Below are 22181 nucleotides of genomic sequence, written 5' to 3' on the forward strand. Positions count from 1 at the left end.
ATTACTACTCCACCGACCTAACCTGGCCTGATCCAACTTCACTACCCAACCATGTTACCCAACTATCCATACCACCCCCATCAACACCATTCCCAATCAACCCCATCCCCAACAACACTACTACCCCATCAAATCTACCCCTCCATCATCACCACCCTCTATCAAACATAACTTCCATTAACCCTTCTCTCCATCAACCTTACCCTTCATCAATCCTAGTCCCCATCAACCCTTTCCTTTGTCAAACCTACCACCTCATCAAACTATCCCGCGCCCCTCTTATCCCGTTTACCCATTTAGCACCCTACTCCTTTACTCAAGCCATCTACTTATTCGCATTCGTACACTCTCACCAACACATTGAGAAATTCTGGGACATCTAAGCTTGCCAGAATACAATAGCCTGTTGACATTCTGCACAGATTCTCTGTGCTGCTTCTGCTCAGAATTCCTGCACTGATCAGATCTGAACGATCCTCTATTGACGATCATTCAGAGAACTTAGAGAAATGTTGGGTTCCTGATCGCCATGGGAAGATCTGCACCGTCTTATTTTATACTTTCATTGTTCTTTCACAAAGGAATAACCAAAATAGATTGCTCAGTTCAGTATTAAACCTGTTCGTAAAAATGTACACACTTCCCATTTGAGTATTGTTCACCTTCAGTTCTCATATGCAGGTCTAAACAATACAACCTGTCCCAAATGAGTGGAGCTGTGAGATTAAAAGAGCTACATTATACATCAGAATGAAAACAAACAGTAGCAGGTGCAAATATTTTACTTAGCAAACAGTCAGTGGGAAAGTAATTTCTAACCGAAAATGTGAAAGAAACTCAAGGTGAAAATTAAGTTCAGTTGAACACTGGGATAACTAGGAATCAAGATAAAAGCAAATCAAAGGAAGGGTGGAGTTGATATAGTAGTTGTGACACAAGTAGAGTCAGACAGTTACACAGTTTTATAGCACGGAAATAGACCCTTCACTCCACCTGTCCATGCCGACCAGATATCCTAACCTAATCTAGTCCCATTTGCCAGCACCTGGCCCATATCCCTCTAAACCCTTCCTATCCATGTACCCATTTAGGTGCCTTTTAAATGTTGTAATTGTACCAGCCTCCACCACTTCCTCTGGCAGCTCATTCCATACACGCACCACCTTCTGCGTGAATGGAGCGACTCCTTAAGTCCCATTTATATCTTTCCCCTCTCACTCTAAACTTAGGCCTTCTCGTTCTGGACTCCCCAAGCCAGGGAAAAGACCTTGTCTATCCATGCCCCTCATGATCTTATAAACATCTATAAGGTCACACTCCAACCTCCGATGCTCCAGGGAAAAGAATGTACTTTATTAGGAGAAAGCTGAGGTGTAACCATCTCCACCCTGGCACACCACTGGTGCTGGGGTATAGTCTACAAGATGCATTGCAGCAATAATGCAGTCCTTCCACATTTGGCCACCTAAAAGAATAAAGGCAGCAGGCGCATGGTAAGACCATCCTCCTCAAGTTCCCCTCTGAGTTACACATCATCCTAACATGGGACTGGATAAGCTGTTCATTGTGACAAATGCTGCAAATGTCTACATAAACCATCATGGGAATACCTTCACTACACGGCCTGCAAACTTTCAAGCTTCTCCAGGGATGAGCAGTGAATGCTGGCATCTCCAGTATAGTCCAAAAATGCATGTTTAAAAAAAAATCCACAAAGACGTTTGTAGATTTGCTATGAAATGTTTTCAGATTGGGCAGAGCCTGCACGGTGCATTGCAATTGAATGGCTGGCAAAGAGCAGATGAAAGGACTGAGTAATGTTATGAATGACAGGGAAATGAAGGGAAAATGCTAAAGATTTCAGATTTGAATATCAGTTTATACTTTTGTTTCCTATTTTGCTATCACTTGTGACAGAAACGTCATGTAAATCATTTCACAATAAAACTAGTGTAAAAAGAACTTGCAACCCTAAGATACATTACCTGCTCTAGATCAAAACCAGTTGCTCCAGCACAAACACGGTACAGTCTGGAAGATTTAAATCTAATTGTCCGCAGTGCCTTTATGATTGTAGCTGGTGTCAGGAAGATGATCGCTTGTGTTGTATGTCTGGATTGTCATTCCACTGAGTTAATGTCCATGTCATAATAGTCCTTCAGCTAATAGAGGAGCTGTAAGCAAAATAATCAAAATCTGTCGGCAAGCAGCTACTGATCTCTTTGAGCAGACAACTATAAATAAACCCTGTACTTCTCAATTCCCTTTCAGTGTTATACTCAACAGTGTTCACAAGTGCTCCTTTTTGCATTCTCTCCATCTTCAAGGATATAACTTCTGCAGCACGTTCTTTACTCAAAGTAATTATGTTTGTGTTCTTTGAGGAATCACAGACTAAAGATTATTGTTCCTGATGTTGTGCACTTTGCGATAAAATTCTCATGTCTTGTTAGTTTAGTGCTCCATTTAAATGTCCAACAGAGCTATTGTTAGCAAATATGTTGAAGGTCCTTGTACAAACCTAACAGTTGTTTCCTAGCTTTAACTGTTGCAGTTTTTAGGTCAACTGTAATTAGGTCTCTCCAAGCTATCAACTATTACTGACAGTTGATTTTGTTTTTGCTTGTTCATGTTCAATGTATCATTGCTGAAAATTGCAAGGTTTTTTTATGGACTACCTCTTGAGAGTGGCTTCTGATTTTGTATTTCCTTCCTTCAGAACCCCTTTCATAAGTTGCTTGGAATTCAGCTGATCTTCTCAGCCAATAAAGAGGATATTAAAATAATTAGAAAAGAAAATTGACACAAGCTGACTTTGTTTACCAAATTGGTCACGGGAGCTTAGCAGATACATCAAGTGAACATTGCATATTTGTTTGAATTTTTTTTAACAAATAAGTCTTGATTGTATTAAACACTTGCAAAAACCCCAGATAGTTGTAAAGTTTAATTGTTCTGAGTTGATATGCGATGGCCTTTGCTGTTTGACGGTGAGACAGTTGATTGGAAATGTGCCATTTGTTTGCTGTGAGAGTCTGACAGGCTCCCAGGTCCCTGAGGGGATGAGCTGTGTGAAAGATAAAATTGCAACACAGAGCCTCAATGCTAAATGAATACACTGGGCAGTGTAGTGAGTCTTGCATTGCTAATAGCAAGGGAATCAGGGATAGATGAGCACCAGCAATCCAACTGGAATATGTTTAAAGCTCTGCTAACAACAAATGATCTACCACGCTCTCAGCAGGGAGCATGTAATCAGCACACCACCCCATAACCCTTTCATGTCTCGTACAGATGCACTGAACACTCGGAACAAGCAAGTTATATGCACCACGCTGAAAATCCTGCAGCATCTTGTTGTGTCAGGAGATATGGTGGGCGAGGCTCTGGTCCCTTACTACCGACAGATATTACCTATCCTGAATATATTTAAGAACATGAATGGTAAGTTGCAGGCACAGTGGGAGCTCCCTGCTGAATTGTACATAATTGTGAGTTATTGATGACGTGGAGGTGCCAATGTTGGACTGGGGTGTACAAAGTTAAAAATCACACGAACACCAGGTCATAGTCCAACAGGTTTATTTGGAAGCACTAGCTTTCGGAGCACTGCTCCTTCATCAGGTGAACAACCACCTGATGAAGGAGCAGCGCTCTGAAAGCTAGTGCTTCCAAATAAACCTGTTGAACCGTGAGCTATTGAGTATTTGCCAGATCTGGAGCACACAGAGATACTTTCCTCACTTGGATTATCAAAACCAAACAAATAGTTTCTGTGAGTTATGGGATGAATGTTATGGGAGTGAAATATCCAGCCCAGTTCAATGTTACATGGCATATAGTCCTCAATACAACAAATCTGTGGCTGGAGCAATGTCTTGCTCCTTATTGTAAATGCATTACAGTCAGTTGCTTCATTGTCAGTACTACCACACATAAATTAATATACTGTATTTCTAGAATTATGCAGCGCTTGCTATACAGCATAGCAACATGTAGCATTGGAAAGAGGCCATCTGGACTATTGTGCCTGGTCTGGTTCTCAATTGTTCTCACCGGCCTACCCTTTCCCCATATCTTCGTATTGTTACTGCTTTTGATGAATAAGAATGAAAGAAAGCATGGGAATAGCATGGAATCTTTTAACCCCTGTCCCATGGATAGTCTGAAGTGTACCCGCCCCCCTCAGTCTCCTGAGAAAACGTTTATCTGAGCTTCCCCAATTCACAGGAAAGCAAAAGAAAACATGATCTAACCCCTCCATGATATATGCTGTGATGGTTGCTTTATTTCTGAATGTACACATGTGCCCAACAGCTTATGACCTTTACACACCTGACAGTTTCTGATTACCCCTGTCATTTATTCATATAACTCTAATCCTTATTTCAAAATCAATTTACATTGGGTTATTCCTGGAGGTTGTTCTTGTCATTCATTTATTAGTTGGGATTCTGACATTTTATTGTCCTTTGGAGTGATATTTGCTTCTAATCTCAAGTATGAATTTAGACTTGAATAAATTTGCTATCCATTGTGATGATGGTTATAAATTGTGCATTTTACAATAGCCACATGATTCTTTATGCACACCATCGGTGAGGTTCTGAATCAGCCATTAGGATTTATGTTGTCCCAGACAGAAGACAACCCTGCGCTCTTGTTTAAACTCAGTTGCAGAATGTATACATCACAGATAACAGCAATCCTATTGCCCATCTCAAAATGCTCTCGAGTAGGTTGTAGTGAGTGACCTTTTGAGCACAGCTACTAGACCATTTCAGGGGTGAAGGTTGCTTCATGGTAATGTCATTGGATAAATAATCCAGAAGCTCAGGCTAATGCCCTGTGGACAGGTGTTCATACCTCACCACAGCAGCTCGTAGTGTTTAAATTCAATTAATAACATCTGTAATTGAAAACTACTCTCAGTGATGGTGACCATGAAATTATCATCGATTGTAATAAGTACCCATCTGGTTCAGTCATGTCCCTTAGGGAAGGGAATCCACTGCCATTATGATCTGACATGCTTATAACATTAGTCCCACACAATGTGCTTGACTCTTAACTGCTCTCTGATAACAGCCTCGCAAGTCACTCAATTCAAGGGCAGATAGAAATAGACAATTGCTGGGCTTACCAGTGACACTCAGACTAACTAAACCTGAAGTCATACATAGGGCAAGGGCAGTAGATTTCCTTCTCTAAAGGACATCAGGAAACTAGCTGCATGTTTATAACATTACAGTAGTTTCAATTCTCACCATTACTGAACTTCTTAAGTCCAGGATTATTCAATTAACTGAATTTAAATTCTCTAACTACCATGGTGGAATTAGGTTCTTGGTAAAGTCTTCTGGCTTGCTAGCCCAATAACATAACCATGATATTATTAAGACACCGCAGCACTATACACTCTTCGCTGCTTAACACTTGAGACAGGAAATTCTTCTTCTACTGTTTGCAGCAAATACTGTCCACTACAGTTCCTTTAACCAACTAGCTGAGATATGAGGTAGGGATTGAACCCACATGTTTTTGCTTCAAGATGTGCTATAAGAACCCCACGTGATACAGTATATTTAGTTGAGAAAAATATTTTATAAGTTGGAGCCTAGATCTCAAGAGTATACTCCTGCTGCTGGAGATCATAGCCACAGCCATCATTTCAAAGTTAATGAAGTTACTTTAAGTTTGAATGCGAACAATTGAGGTTTAATTTTGATTAGCCAGGACTGACATTGCAAAACACACTTCAAGTGGATTACAAAAGTTCGGAATTAACAGCATTGTGAATTTCAAATAGTCTTAGGTCCATTAATACCTCCCAACAATGGGAGTGTTGCTTTATTTCAGTCTTGCCATTCTACACGGAACCCCACAATCAAAGCCAACCTCTGAGTTCACCATTTCCTGAACTTCTGAGCGCTGTCTCCGTTTTGATATGTCTCACTGACTTTGATAGCCACAGGGTGCACTGCATACCCATCACCTGCTTTTATGGAAACAATGGATGATGAAGTGGAAGGTTTGTGTCGAATGTGTGTGTGTGAAATGCAGCAACATCAAAATCGTCTTCTACATGTGCAGTTGTTTATCTTGATCCTGTTTAAATCTCCTTAAGGAAAGGGACTGCAGTGAATTCAAGGCTGACAGCTACATCAGTAGAAACAAAAGTAATCTAACACCAGGTTGTCACCTGATGTGGTTGAGCGATGACAGTAAATTATTTCCATTCTTTACATCAAGGTCCCATTCTGCTCTCTCAGGTGAATACAACTGATCCCAAGCAATTATTTTTAACGAAGGCAGGGAGGTTCTCCCCAGTGTTTGGTCAATTTTTTTTTAGATTAGATTCCCTACAGTGTGGAAACAGGCCCTTCGGCCCAACCAGTCCACACCGCCCCTCCAAAGAGTAATCCACCCAGACCCATTTGTCTCCAGTCATCTCAAAGTCAAATTGTCTGGTTATTAACACATTATTGCTTGTGAGAGTTTGCTGTGTCCATATTATTCACTACATATCCAACATTACAATAATGACTACCCTTCAAAACTACTTCATCAGGCTGTAATGCACTTGGGAGCACCCTGAGATCATGAGAGGCACTACACACAAACGCAAGTATTCAGATTTATTATTAAATTTATGTCCCAATAATGATCAAATCTGCCCTTTTGAAGAAATGGTGCCTTTGGTATAAAAGATGTGTTTGATGGAGTCATTTTCAATTTAAAAATTGTTGTGTGAGTTTGAATGAATTTTATAGCCATTTCAAGGATTGCTATCAGAAAATCAGTTTAGACCTATGTACAATACATGTACATTATATAGGTCTAATGGTGACTCAGTGGTTAGCACTGCTGCCTCACAGCACCAGGGACCTGGATTCAGTTCCACCCTCAGGTGACTGTCTGTGTGGAGTTTGCATGTTCTGATTGTTGACATGTACAATTCCCCCACCTTCCCTCACCACCCCCACCCCTCGCTGTGTCCCAGGTCCTGGGCTGGAGGGGGTGGGGGTGGTTACAATAGACTGTGTAGCAGAAACACTATCATCGAACAGCATTGCTGGATCTCATAGCATAGTGCATAATGGTTGAAAGTAGCTGGGAATTATGTTAGAATTACTAAATATGAAGAGAGGAAATTCGGGATCATAACAGTGCACCTGGACCATTTTTATTGAAAATGAATCTATCAAACACAAGTTTATTACAAAAGATAACATTTCTTTGAAAGGGTTGCAAAGGAATATTCAACCATTGCTAGGACATGCCAAATATATCTGAATCCGATTTTTAAGAAAATGAGGTAAAAAAATCTCAAAGACACCAGGTTATATACCAAGAGGTTTATTTGAAAACACTAGCTTTTGGAGCGTCACTCCTTCATTAGGTGGTAGTGCTCTGAAAGCTAGTGTTTTCAAAGAAACCCCTTTGGACTATAACCTGGTGTTTGTGTGATTTTTGACCTTGTCCAACCCAGTCCAACACTGAAACCTCCACATCAAGGTGAAAAAATTTAAGCAGCATCCGTTTTTATTTCTTTTATTTCCAGCTCTTTCTCTCTATCACTCTCTTTCTCTGCCTCTGGCAAAATACATCTCTAGCTCTGTTCTGTTCCCTGTTTTGTTTCTTACAAGAAGTCCAAAAGGGGTCAGTTGTGATGAGACACTCTGAATACAACTTAAAAGAATAACTGAGTTGGGAGTATTTTTCACCAGGTCAATGCATTGGCAGTGGGGTAACGTCAAAACCACTGTGAACAAAACACTCTTCAACTGCTCACCCCAAGAGGTTAACACCACAAAAACAAATGATGCAGTCAAACTTGCTTTGCTTGTAAGAACGTGATCTGTATTTTTATGGTTGGCAATGTAGCATCATTCCCCATTCTGGCTTGTTTTATGGGTAATGATGGATCATGTGATCTCTCTCAGAGATCAGTAAATGGGGAGAGCAAACATGATTGTAAAACTGAAATAACTGCACAAAGGCTGTTATCCCATCACCAAGTCACCCTTTATTTCCATGTGCACAGTACACTGGCTCTGAACAGCCAGCTCAGAGTCAGTCCCTGAATGGAGAAGATTCTGAATCCCCTATTTAAATATTTTTTAAAATTCTATTCCCCCATACTACCACTCTACAGTAGTGGTGCTTATACTCCCCCCACAACTCCTGTGTTGTATATATGTACAGTGACTCAGTAAAGACACCATGTACAAAAGACTTTATTCAGTATTTCCACCGCCAGGAATACACTCTTGTGACCAGTGAAATAGTAGCAAGCAAAGCCCGATAAGGTAAATGCTCAATCCCCTGTTTATATTTTTTCTTCTTTCTTTTTTGAGTTGGAGGGGAAATAAGACATTCCACTCCTTGCGATGTCCTCCTCTTCCTGAACAGCTCGAGGGAGTTGGTATCCCCAGTTTATACTTTTTCTTTTCTTTACCCCCACACCAGCGCCTAACTGTAGTAGTGCTTATATTTTCCCTAGTACCCATGTTGTGTGTATGCAGGTGTGGGACACAATGAAAGACAAATCCCTTGTTTATTTTTTTTTCTTTTTTCTTTGTATAAAACACTGAGGTGTCCCAAGTCAAAGCCTATGGATCACCTTGTGAAATTACTCCACAGAGGCTGGTATCCCATCACCAAATCACCCTTTGTAGACAGTCAATAACACTGACCCAGCTCCCTCAGAACCAGTTCTCAGAGTGAACAGGGTCTTTAACACTCCTGTTTATTTTCTTTTTTTTCTTTTGCTTTGTTTTCCCCACACTACTGCCTAACTGCAGTAGTGCTTATTTTTCCCCAGCACCCATGTTGTGTGTGTGCAGGTGTGGGACATAGTGAGAGACACAAGGTGCACGAATCTTTATTCGGTTTCCACCATCAGGAAAATCCCTTGTTTTTTTTTTTCTTTTTTTATATATATTAACCCCCACACTACTGCCGAACTGCGGTAGTGCTTATTTTTCCCCAGCACCCATGTTGTGTGTGTGCAGGTGTGGGACACAGTGAGAGACACAAGGTGCACGAATCTTTATTCGGTTTCCACCATCAGGAAAATCCCTTGTTTTTTTTTTTCTTTTTTTATATATATTAACCCCCACACTACTGCCGAACTGCGGTAGTGCTTATTTTTCCCCAGCACCCATGTTGTGTGTGTGCAGGTGTGGGACATAGTGAAAGACAAATCCCTTGTTTATTTTTTTTAGTGCTTATTTTTTTCCCTAGCACCCATGGTCTTTGTGTGTTTGACAAGATTTGGTCTTGATAAGCTGCTTGAACCATAGACTATGTCTTATTCTTTTTTTCTTTCTTTTTTTTTCTTTTCTTTTTTTCTTACCACCTAAGTGCGGTAGTGCTTATTTTTTCCCCAGCACCCATGGTGTGTGTGTGCAGGTGTGAGACACAGTGAAAGACACAAAGTGCACGAATCTTTATTCAATTTCCACCACCAGGAAAATCCCTTGTTTATTTTTTCTTTTTTTTAGATTAGATTAACTACAGTGTGGAAACAGGCCCTTCGGCCCAATTCCTTGTTTATATTATTTTATTAAACAAATTACAAAAACAGTTTACAACAAAGTTTCATTTACAGCTGCATACAAGAGACAGCAATTTTACAAGGGAGAGGAGCAGCAAAGCCAGGCCCCAAACCCTACCATTCAAACAGTTTACAGGGACATGAGGACAAACCTCAAATCCCAGTTTAATTCCTTGTTTATATTTGTTAGTCAGGGCACCCTGATTGGGCCAGGTTAATGACCCCAATCAAGGAACTCATAGTCAATGAGATCCACCTGGTTCCAATCATTACAAAAATGTGATTGAAGAATGAGACATCTCCAGTTGCAATCCTCATTAATATTTATTGCTGACCAAATTCCAGAATTAAAAACTTGTTGTCTGTCAACTTGCGTTGAACTTTACCTGACCTTACTAATCCTTGTGGCTTCCCATTATTTGGTATTTTCTTTGTGTGTTTGACAAGATTTGGTCTTGATAAGCTGCTTGAACCATAGACTATGTCTTATTAAAGCAACTGGCTTCTTGAGATTGTAAGATGAGCTGTTTTAATAAAAGCGAAAACCTTCATCAGTTTATGACCAATCCCAAGTTCCCAGCCAGAAATTTTAAAGCCTAAAAATACACTAAGTCCGGAAAGGAAACCAAATGTACTCGTGTTGCTGGAGCTCTCTGTCAATGATTGTTGCCGATAAAACATGTATGATTTTATGGCGATTAAAGTTTCTCTTCGAGAGCATAAAGAGTCGGAATTTGGAAATTTATAAAATGAATCTTTCAGGAAAGAAAATAAACTTGGCTGAACTAGAAATTGAATCTATTCATCGTACAAACAATAACAAGAGATTCGTCAAATTCATTGCACTGGAGGATTTTTTTTAAATAAACATGGTCACAAAGGAATTTCAGGCAAAAACAATAAGCATTCATCATTCTATCTTGCTTCATTTCATTTTTTGGTTTGCACAGGACAGACTGAGCAATGTTGGTCCTATTCACTCTGAAACCAACTCACCAAACATGCTTCCCCCGTGAGATAGATCGAGTTAGGACTTCACCTTTGGCAACAGCACAAACAGCGTGGGACTGGTCATCCAACATCCATCCACCTAATGTTCAGTTCCATTAGGAACGCAGGAAAAAGCGGAGGCTGTTTAACCCCTCAATTCAAGGAGATCATTCCTGCTCTGTGACCTAACTCCACGTGCCTGACCTTTGCTCCATATCCCTTGACATCTTTGATTAACAAAAAAATCAATCTCAGTTTTAAAATCACCACGTGACAACTGACCACTTGTCATTTGCAGAAGAGAGTACCAAACCTTTGCCATCTTTTACGTGGAGCAATGTTAGGAATGAAAAGAAATATCCAATCACTTTCCCCTTTCTAATATTGCCCACCTTCTTCACTTTCTCAGCTGCTGCAGGAACCCTCTTTCATTCTTTTCTTCCTTCCAGAGTCAGCTACACTAATACTCTGTAGGTCAGCCTCCCACCCCCCTTGTGTCTGGGCACATCCAAAACTCTGTATCATGATCTTCATCACGCTGGAGTTTGCTGTTGGTTCCCAGTCCTGCAACATCCTCAACATACTCCTTCTCTTGTTCAAATCTCTCCCTGGCCTCATCATTTCCTATCATCCAACCTGTCAACTTTCCAAGATTTGTATGTTCCTCCAATTCCAGTCTCTGAACAATATCCAGGATCAGCTATGAGGTTCCTCAGCTGCAGAACTCACTTGTTGAATCTCTCCACCTCTCCATCTATCTCCTTTAAGCTCCCCCACCCCTTTCCTTACAACCTGCCTTCCTTGACAAAGCTTTCGGTCACTTGTCCTAATGTTTCTTTCTGTGACTAGGTCTAGGTGTCAAGTTTAATCTGATCATGCTTCTATGAATGGGATGCTTTTGCTTTCTTTAAGGCGTGAAAGATTCTGCGCTGTAATGTTATGTCTTTTCAAAGCAAGGGGGAAATAAATTGTATTTCCTTGATCTATTTCAGACCATTTTCAGACAAAGAAATACCTCATTTCACAAATACTCAAAGAAAATCAGTTCATCCAATGCCTTATGAACAAGAGATTCTCAGTCCAACTTCTAAGGAATGCAGCATGGTTTAGAGATATGACCGAATGTATCATTTTATGATTATCAAATCACAACAATATTTACAATAAAGCTTAACTCTCAAATTACTTCCAGTTACAACATAATTGGGCACTTAATAAAGTCAGCAGAGGAAAAAGGTTTCTCCCTCTATACTGTTCTAATGTAAACTGAAGTATAACCTTTGAGGTGTGGTCTTTCAGGCAAAACCTGAGAATTTAGGGCATTGTAGAGGAACAGAAGTGCCACCAGTACGGAAGTGGGAAATGGAGTAATGTTGCATTCTTGCCTTTTGGGCTACAGCTGCTTTGCTCAGCTCCTGCAATCCCATGCAGTAAGGGCCATGATCTGTCACTCACTCATCACACAGAAAATGCCACATTCAGCTCTACACATGGTTGGGCGTTGGAAAGGAAGTGGTGGCGAAAGAAAGCCATTGGATGGGGATAAAAGAGGGAAATAAACCGAGATATTGACATAAATTTCGATGGTGACTGGCTGAATTACTTGAAATGATTGGCAATACTGTGACTTGAAAAACAGACTCATCACTGGTAAACTACAGTTCCTTGAAAGTGGAGTTGCAGATAGTTAGGATAGTGAAAAAGGCATTTGATATGCATTCCTTTTTTGGTCAGAGCATTGAGTATAGAAGTATAGGAGATGTTGTGCAGGGCATTGGTTCACCCACTTTTGGAATCTTGTATGCAATTCCGGTCTCCCTCCTATCAGAAGGACATTGTGAAAGTTGAAAGGGTTCAGAAAAGATTTACAAGGATGTTGCCAGGGTTGCCAGGGTTGGAGCTATAGGGAGAGGCTGAACAGACTGGGGCTGTTTTCCCTGGAGTGTTGGAAGCTGAGGGGTAACCTTATTGAGTTTATGAAATCATGAGGGGTATGCATAGTGTAAGGAGACAAGGTCTTTTCCCTGGGGTGGGGGAGTTCAGAACTAGAGGGCATAGGTTTAGGGTGAGAGGAGAGAAATTTAAAGGGGACCTGAGGGGCAACTTCTCACGCAGAGGCTGGTGCTTGTATGGAATGAGCTGCAAGAAGATGTGGTGGAGGCCGGTGTAATAATGGCATTTGAAGGGCTTCTGGATGGGTGTATGAGTGCGGGGTGGGGGAGGGGGGGGGGGTGTTTCGAGCGATATGTGCCATGTGCTGACAAATGGGACTAGATTAGGTTACGATATTTGGTTGGCATGGACAAGTTGGACCAAAGGATCTGTTTCCGTGCAGTACATCTCTATGACTATGACTCGAGGACTGACAAGGAGAAAGCCGGAAAATACAAGGTGTGAACAGTAAAAGTGATTGCAGAATAGAATTGAGAGTAACAGATTGACATATTTTTCTTTGAAGGTTATTACATTTTTCTGTTACAGCATTCCCTTTCTATATGGATCTTACGCCATGTATTATAGAAACAAATTTCTGGGTCTTCTTTAACCAGAACTGTTAACAGCATTTCTATTTCTGTAGGTTGGATCTAGGGTTTAAAGGGAACAGTGGGGTGGGGCCTTGAACACAGAGGTATATTCACATATGTAAGTTCCGTCAGAAGCAGTATTGGGGGAAGAGGGCGAGAATCTGAAGGGGGAAATTAGCTGCCGTGTGCAGGCCCAATTCATGGCAAAGCCTTATTGGAAAAATGGGAGAATCATTTGGGAAGCAATTATCCTCATCAGGAATAGTGAATCGGGGAATGCAAATTGCTTGGAGAGCAAGGCAGAGTCATGCCCTGTACCGAGTACGTCTGCAGTTGGGTTTTGGAATGCTACACAAAACTGGCACAGGGAGTAATCCTGAGATTACTGCACTTGAGGTCCAATGTTTTAGTTTCCTTCGTAACTCTCTGAAATCTGACTCAGGACCTCATCCCTCTTCCCCTTCTTCAGTGAAATTAGAGTTTCTTCCTTCAGCGAAGTCAGAGTTCACACAGTTTTGAAGACAGCCAGCCACCATTACAAACAGCCACCATTACAACCAGCCACCATTACAACCAGCCATCATTACAACCAGCCATCATTACAATAGAATTTAAGTCTTGTTATCCCAGTCAGCCTCACAGAAAGGTACTAAGGACTGGAAAGAATGACTGAATTATTATTGATCAATAAGACTGATCTTTGAAGCACCTTTGGTTACTTTGCGTAGGGATGGTGTTCCTAAGCACAGCAAGCTCAAGTCCCAAACATTGTTTCTTGATGAAGGGCTTTTGCCCGAAACGTCAATTTTGATGTTCCTCGGATGCTGCCTGAACTGCTGTGCTCTTCCAGCACCACTAATCCAGAATTGTTCTCGACAAGCCAATTTGGGAATAGGGTCCTGAAAGAGCCATGCGGTTCTTTATTTTTTTCTTTATTCTCTTGTGGATCATGGGCAGTCCTGGCTGGCCAGTATTTATTGCCCATCCCATTTGCCCTTGAGAAGGTGGTGATGGACTGTCTTCTTGAACCGCTGCAGTCCGTGTGCTGTAGACAGACCCACAATGCTGTAAGAGAAGAAATTCCAGGATTTTGACCCAATGACACTGAAGAATCAGTGAACTTTGTCCAAGTCAGCATGGTGAGTGGGAGGGGAACGTGTAGGTGATGGTGTTCCCTTGAACCTTCTGCCCTTGTCCTTCTAGACGGTAGTGGTTATGGGTTTGTAAGGTGCTGTCTAAGGAACCTTGGTAAATGTGCATTGATCTAATCTCATTTTTGGGTGTTGCCTTGGATGTCTAGATTTCAGCTTTACCAAATGGCACGTGCACCACTTGTAGCAGAAAGTACGTGTGCTTATGCCATTTTGTCAATCTGATTCTGAGGCACTGCTTCATGTGCATATCAAAGATCTTTTTGGGCCCTTTTTTTCTTTGATGTATTGTAGCTGTCTTCACAAATGGTGGAGAAAGCAAACAATTGTTTAGATTTTATAGCCATACGTGAGTGGCTTGCAAGAATAGGAAGCGTTGTTGAATTGCTTGGCCTTGGTGACGCTCCATTTGGAATTCTGGGGTCAGTGTAGTCTCCATGTTTCAGGAAAGCTGTAAAATCAGCAAACCAGCCATTCAGGCAACTTAGCTAACCAAACCCCTATAAACAGGACTTTAGAAAGTGAAAGATGGGCAGGGTAGTAGGAAATGTGGATATCTCTCTTTTCAGCAAGAGCGTGACAAAATTAGGTAACAGATTTAACAGTAGGGCATGATGTAATGGGAAGCCAAAGCAGGCTTTAGAACAGGGCTGGATTAATTTCTATTGCCCAAAATAACAGTGTGCCATGGTAAAGGAATTTCTTTTGCCTTGGCATCATAGCATACTGCCAGGAAAATACAAGTACACATTACCAATTGTTGAAACCTAAAATATCCTGACTAGTTGAATGTGTCTGTAGACTTGCAGCTTTCTACATATAGTGGAATTAGTCAGTACAGATCAAGCACGTGATTAAGTAAATCAGATGAGCTGGGAGTGACCATTCTTTGCAATGGATTCAATCCATCTTTGGGCAATTAATCCACATTTAATATTTACAGACAGCAGCTTACATTCTCTGGAGATCCATTTCTGTTTTAACTCCTGCCAACTTGCTCAGGAATGTAATTAAAAGCCATACCAAATACATCTGCTTGAAGTATCATCTTTATGAGCCAGAGTTGTTTCTTTAAAAGTTTTGTGAATTCTGTTTCCATAATCCTAAATCTCTTGTTTCTACATTGCTGATGTTTGGCAAACACATCGAATCACACCAGAGACAAGTGCTAAGAAAAGAAGATTTCTGTGGGACATGATTTTAGAACACACGAGCCAATCAAAAGGACCATCAAGAATTTAAACCTTCTTTATCATACTTGAGACCTCTGCTTTCTTGCAATATTATTTGATAGGTTCTAGTAACTATGTAGCAATTGTAAAGAGGTCTGCCAGATGGACCTCATAGAATAGGAGTTCCCTGATCAAGGCTGTTATTCTGGTCCAATCAGGGAGCCATGGCTGACATATATAAACAAGAGTATCAGAGGTTTTGTTCAGTTTGAGGGCTAGCTCTGAGGAAGCTGGACCAGTGTCAAGTACTATGTACGTGGAAATAAGGGGTGACTTGGTGATGGATACTAGCCCCTGTGAAGTTATTTCAGTGGCAACAAGAGAAAAAAAATACACTCCTGAAGAAATTTGCTTCCAACAGTTGTCATAAGCTTTTCTGGCATCATGCTGTTATTTGTGAAGCTTGACTTGTTTGATCCTGCCATCGAAGATTAGGCCCAGTATGTGGAAGGAATGCGTTATTTTTCTAGGCAAATGACATTGGGGCAGAGGAAAAGCAACAGGTAATTCTGCTGACAGCTTGTGGACCTGTGGGTGTTTTGGTTATTAGGAGCGTAATATTTCCAGAAGCACCAGATACTAAAACCTTTCAAGAGGTGATAGAATATTACAACTCCAAGCCTCCTGTAATTCTGAGATGCAAGATTCTCAGCCATTCATGGGAATGGCCAGGTCAACCCTGGACTTAGTTATGCATTGACTATGCCAGCCTTTTCATGGACTCAACGTTCTTAGTGTGGATTGGAGAAGAAGGGCCTGTGCCCGAAACGTCGAATCTCCTGTTCCCTGGATGCTGCCTGACCTGCTGTGATGTTCCAGCAATAAAGTTTCAACTTTGATCTCCAGCATCTGCAGACCTCACTTTTTCCTCGTTCTTAGTGTGGATGCCCACTCAAAGTGGTCAGACATGCGTAGAGTTCATTTGTCAAACACATGGCTTGACAAAAGTGTTGGTCACAGACAACAGGCAATCATTTACCACCAATGAATTCAAGCCTTTCCTAAAATCAAATGGCATTTGACTTTTAAGGACAGCTCCATATGATCTATCATCCCATTGTCTGGCAGAAGGAGGAGTCTAAACTTTGAAGGCAGACTTTAAAATTTAGACAGTCTACAGCTTCACTCAATGCCAACCTGTCCCGGTTCCTAGTAGCTCCAACAGAGTTGCTCATGAGAAGAAGACTCCACACCAAGTAAAATTTGATTTTACCTGATCTGGGTTAGGGTAGGAGGTGAAATGGTTTCAGAAATGCCAACCTAATGCTGATCTTGCTTTTGCGCAGCCCCTGTGCAGCTGTAACCTTGTGCGCCTTGTTCTGTCCAAACTCCCAAGGATCTGTATGTCATTGTTTGCTATGATCTGTCTGCACTACTCACAAACTTAGGTACATGTGACAACAATAAATCAAATCATTGCTGGACACAAGACCCCCCTCTAAACGAGAGAGAAAGTTTACTTCAGGGGTGGATGAAGTTTGGTGCCGAAACCATAGAATGGCCCTACATGGATAAGAGGCATGGGCAACCCAAGGTCAAGTCCAGTGATGTATAAACTTCAAGTAGGCGGAATGGTCCTGGACACGCTTGTAGACCATATGAAAGCTGCAAACTCACAAACAGCGTGAGAGCAAAGTGTGCCCGGCTCCTCCAACTGTTCTAGAACCCGTGGGTTCTCCCCATCTGTCCAGCATCGAAGGAGCCCCGATGTCTGAGGTGGAGACAGAAGGTGTCACAGCCTCAATGCCTTTACCACCCGAAGAAGGGGATGAATTGTTTCTGAGATACTTCAGGTGTGAGAGGTGGACTGCAGTCCGGTACACGCTGCCCATACCTGATGCTTGGTCAGAGGAACCAGACCTGGTGTGCAATATGTCCCAGGAGAGGCTACAAGAGAAAAGAACAGGCCTTTACCCCCGGACTTAGAGGGAGAGGAAAGTAATGTTTGCAATGAGGTCAGAGGTCATGAGGGCGGTAGCCAGCCCATGGCCGAACATTTCAACTCCCCCCCTCCCACTCCGCGAAGGGCATGCAGGTCGTGGGCCTCCTCCATCGCCAAACCCTAACCACCCTACGCCTGGAGGAAGAATGCCTCATCCTCTGCCTTGGGACCCTCCAACCATACAAGATCAACGTGGATTTCACCAGTTTCCTCATTTCCCCTCCCCTCACCCAGTTCCAACCTTCCAACTCGGCACTGCCCTCATGACCTGTCCTACATTCCCACCTATCCACTCCATTCTCCTCTCCGATCTATCACCATCAACCCACCTCCATCGACCTATTGCACTCTCAGCTACCTTCCCCCAGCCCCACCCTCCTCCCATTTATCTCTCCACCCCCTCAGCTTACAAGCCTCATTCCTGATGATGGGCTCTTGCCTGAAACATCGATTCTCCTGCTCCTCTGATGCTGCCTGACCTGCTGTGCTTTTCCAGCACAACACTCTCAATTCTGATCTCCAGCATCTTGCAGTCCACACTTTCTCCTTTGTAATGAGGTCAGCCAGGGGGGAGCCTTATAGAAAATGAGTTCCCTGATTGAGGCTGTTAATCTTCTCCAATCAGGGAGCCCTGGCTGACAGATATAAACAGGAGTGTCAGAGGATCTGTCACTCTGGGAGCTGGCTCTGAGGGAGTTGGATCAGTGTCAAGCACTATGCACGTGTCAATAAAGGGTGACTCGGTGATGGGATACTGGCCTCTGTGGAGATTATTTCAGATTATATTAACTGTTATTACATATTCTACTGCATGTTGATTCAGAGAATACCTATCTCTTGTGTTCAAAGAGTTCAGAATAATGCAACAATGTTTGAGTAAAGTACCATGGACAGAGAATTTTAATACAAACTTCAAAAACGATGCTTAAAATAAACACAGTAATTCCCGGTTTTAAAAGAGCACTTCAGCCTTTAGCTCTGACTTGTTGGAGTCTGTCAAATGCCAACTATGTTTCTTAATGGAACATTATAACTTTTTAATGAGATGTTATGTTAATTCAGTTATTGCTTTCGCTCAAATATGGCCTTTAGGCCAGAAAATACAAGAAGGAGTCTATTCAAATACCATTTCTAAGGGTAATGGATAACATTGCAAACTGAGGAATGAGACTTCCAGATCATTAGCCTGTAGGAATCTGAAACCTAATTTCTAACTCTCGTGCGAGTTTCTATTTTTTTCTTTCCCTATTTTCATCTATGTTTCAAATTATAAAACAATGTGTCTTTCATATTGTCAGTTTCACAGAAATCTGTTATCTGCTTAAGGAGGGACAGTGGCTGTGTCTGACAAACAGCATTCCTGTTATTGTTCTGTGCAACACAATAAAACTAATAGCTGCTTATCAAGTTAACGTGTTAAAAATTTGCAGGATTTTCTTTTTGATGTCAGTCTTTTATAGAACGCAAACATTTGTCACTTAGTTGTGCAGAAGTAAATATTGCTGGAAGCAGAGACATACATGTCAGAGACATTCCTGATGAAGAGTTTATGCCCGAAATGTCAATTCTCCTGCTCCTCGGATGCTGCCTGACCTGCTGTGCTTTTCCAGCACCACACCCTCGACTCTGATTTCCAGCATCTGCAGTCCTTACTTTCTCCAAGTTGATTTTAATCTTACTGCGAACACTCTTCCAAGGATGCCTACCTTGAAGAAGTTCTCCTCCTCTCTCTACAAGGATCTCAGTGTGTCTCTCTTTCTCTCACTACACCCCCAGGTCATCTCCCCTGCCGTGAAACTCTTCAGGATGCCTGATGAAGGGCTTATGCCCGAAACGTCGATTCTCCTACTCCTTGGATGCTGCCTGACTGGTTGTGCTTTTCCAGCACCACACTCTTGCCTCTGCAGAGACATATTGCCAAAGCATTTTGTCTTGCACACATCAGGACAAATGCAAGAATGCCCCAATTCAAAGGGAGCAACAGTTTATACTGCATGAGAATGGGGTGCTGATTGGTTGGCAAGAGGCCTTAACCAGGCAGGGACTTGACAGCCAACTAGCACCATTTTCTCATGTAGCAGAAATTGTTGCTACCTTTCAGATTTGACATTCTTGCATTTGTCCTGAGGAAAGCTTCAACAGCAACTCTTTTCTGAATGGGCAAACACTGTGTTCACATTCTGTCCAAGCTGAAAGCTTACCCCCATTGATAAAATTCTTTGTGTCACCAAACCAGACCCATGTAAGAAGTCTTCTCAACAAGAAAGGCTGGAGGCTGCCACTCTACAGCAAAACTTCCAGAAGCCTCTGTGATATCTATAGCTCAAGTGAGGAAGCTGATGGAATATTAATCACTTAGCTGGAGTTTAGGGGATGGGACGTGGGATTGAGTTTGGAGCAGAGTGATCTCTGTCCAGCGAAATAGAGTAGTCCACTTACTCCAGGCCACTGGTTTCCAGCTGTTACAGATGTGCTCAAGGTGCAAAATGTGCAGCCCAAGGCACTGCAGAGGAGGTACTCAGCAAATTTGCCGATGCATCATCTCACAATCCCTGAAATATTTCACCTCGAAAGACAACGCAAGTATCACTGGAACACATCATTCCTAGTCCACGTCCTCAGTCTTCCTGACTTGAACAAATATTTATTCCTCTATCATTACTGAAACAAACCTCTGGAATTCCCTACCTAAAACTACCATGGCAGTATCATCAGCACAAGTGAGTCAATAAAGCTAACTGCACCGTAGCTAGGCAAAGAAATACAACTCACCAATTTCAGAAGATCACTCTTACAATTGCAAAATGATAGATACAGTGCCTGGGGCTGGTGACAACATTAGAATTACCAGTTATGAAACCCTATCTTCCAAAAAATGCACCACATCAGGACAGCTCATTTCCTTCATGGACTGGATTACACAAGCTGCAAAAAGCCAGGGAGCTCAGCCATGATCACAAAGGCTGGCCGGTACAGTTTGGTGCTGGGAGCAGTATTAGGTGCATTAGGGTAGGCTTTACACCCTTTCTTTGGAAAATGTCCTGCCTTGGACACCTGTGGCCAGTCTGACTGGTGGACCATTTCTGTAGATATGTCAGGATCGCTGGAACTATGGGCAGCCATATCACGTCAAGGAGCTCATGCATAAGTCCAGAGTCAAGGGGGCTCAGCGAGGGGGTGGAGAGGGCAATTGCCTGGCAAGGTTTAATCAAGAAGCCAGACTTTAAAGGTGGGGGGAGAATAATCTTTGTAGGTGGGTTGACTCCAATGGGCCAAGGTGGGACACAAAGGAGGATTCCCAGCATTGTTTTCAGCAGAAGCTGCCAGGCTTTCCACACATTCCAGTGGGTAAAATACCAATGGTGCAGATGGTGGGATGAGACCCACCAGTTGCCAATATTTGACGATTGAAGAGCCTCAAGGGGCCTAAGGGTAGATAGGCTGCCCACATCGTCCCATAAAATTTCAGTCAGATCAGAGGCAACCATGAAAGTGGTGTCAAGGTCACCCATTGGATTTGAAGTATCTCGCCCACCTCACAAGCATACACATGGGGAGGGTAAAATTCAGCCCCATTTTTGAAATTATCTGGAATTTAACGTACCCATTCTGGATGCAGAGTAACTTGCAGGTCCCAACTCTTCCTGAAATCAGGTACCTAGGGTCCTGAACTCATGACTGGCCCTTGCCAGGTGCAACTCCAGCGTTGGAAGGCTATGATGGATGGATGGATGGAAAAACCCAAAACCCAAAGCCTAGACCACATGGGAGGTGGTAATGGCTGCTGGAGAAAAGATTGGGGGACAGCAGTGAATCATTTTTCAGATCTTTCAGGAGAGGTGATGGCCCAGTGATATTATTATTGAACTGTCGACCCAGATAATATTCAGGGGACCTGGGTTCGAACCCTGCCACGTCAGATGGTGGAATTTGAATTCAATAAATATCTGGAATTAAGATTCTAATGATGACCATGACTGCATTGCTGATTGCCAGGGAAACCCGTCTGGTTCACTAATGTCCTTCAGGGACAGACACTGCCATCCTTACCATATCTGGCCTATGTGTGACTCCAGACCCACAGCAATGTGGTTGACCCTTAACTGCCCTCCGGACTATAAATGCTGCATAGCCAGTGACGCTCTCATTCTGTAAATGAATAAAAACTAAAATTCCAAACCAATATTCCAGTTCCTTCTGAATCCAAGATGGATAAAACAGAACAAGGTTTTGGGCTTGTCCCTGCCACTAACCGGATTCATTTCTTCCATTGACCAAACAGGTCATACCCTCGACCTGTCTTCACCTATCCCCACCTCACCACCCTTCCCTGTCAGCCCCTTTATCTGCAGCTCCCACAACACCCACCCCCAGTCCTGAAGAAGGGTTACACCCGAAACGTCGACTCCTCCACCTCCTGATGCTGCCTGGCTTGCTGTGTTCTTCCAGCCTCCTGCTTGTCTACCTTGGATTCCAGCATCTGCAGTTTTTTTTTGTCTCATAGTGTGATCATCAACAGTCCATTAATGGGATGCTGAGTAAAGATCTCAAGGCCCAGGAATACCAACTGGAGTTTATCCATCGCAAACCATGACCAACCTAAACATATTTAGAGTTCGGCTCTGACATGGGCTCAGAAATCTCATCATCGAAAAGCATGGATCTGGCCAATTAGCAGTGGTCACATCTGAGCATAAGAAACAGGAGCAGGTGGAGAGCACATTCAGTTAGACCAAGACTCAACCTTTACATCAGCTGCCCTGGTATTCCTCCTTACAC

At 42.4% G+C, this 22181-nt stretch overlaps 1 protein-coding gene across 1 annotated transcript in view; it reads left to right on the plus strand.

The window, feature by feature from the left end:
• The window catches only part of LOC122563543 (parkin coregulated gene protein homolog), a 294523-nt gene that overhangs the window by 222001 nt on the left and 50341 nt on the right, over positions 1-22181 (plus strand). The window contains exon 5 of the mRNA XM_043717409.2: positions 3295-3444. Coding sequence (XP_043573344.2) covers positions 3295-3444 — 150 coding nt within the window. The remainder of the gene's footprint in view (positions 1-3294; positions 3445-22181) is intronic.

Source organism: Chiloscyllium plagiosum, unplaced genomic scaffold (assembly GCF_037043375.1).
Source record: "Chiloscyllium plagiosum isolate Xiang-an unplaced genomic scaffold, Cpla_swu_hap1 HiC_scaffold_30, whole genome shotgun sequence".
Taxonomy (NCBI): Eukaryota; Metazoa; Chordata; class Chondrichthyes; order Orectolobiformes; family Hemiscylliidae; genus Chiloscyllium; species Chiloscyllium plagiosum.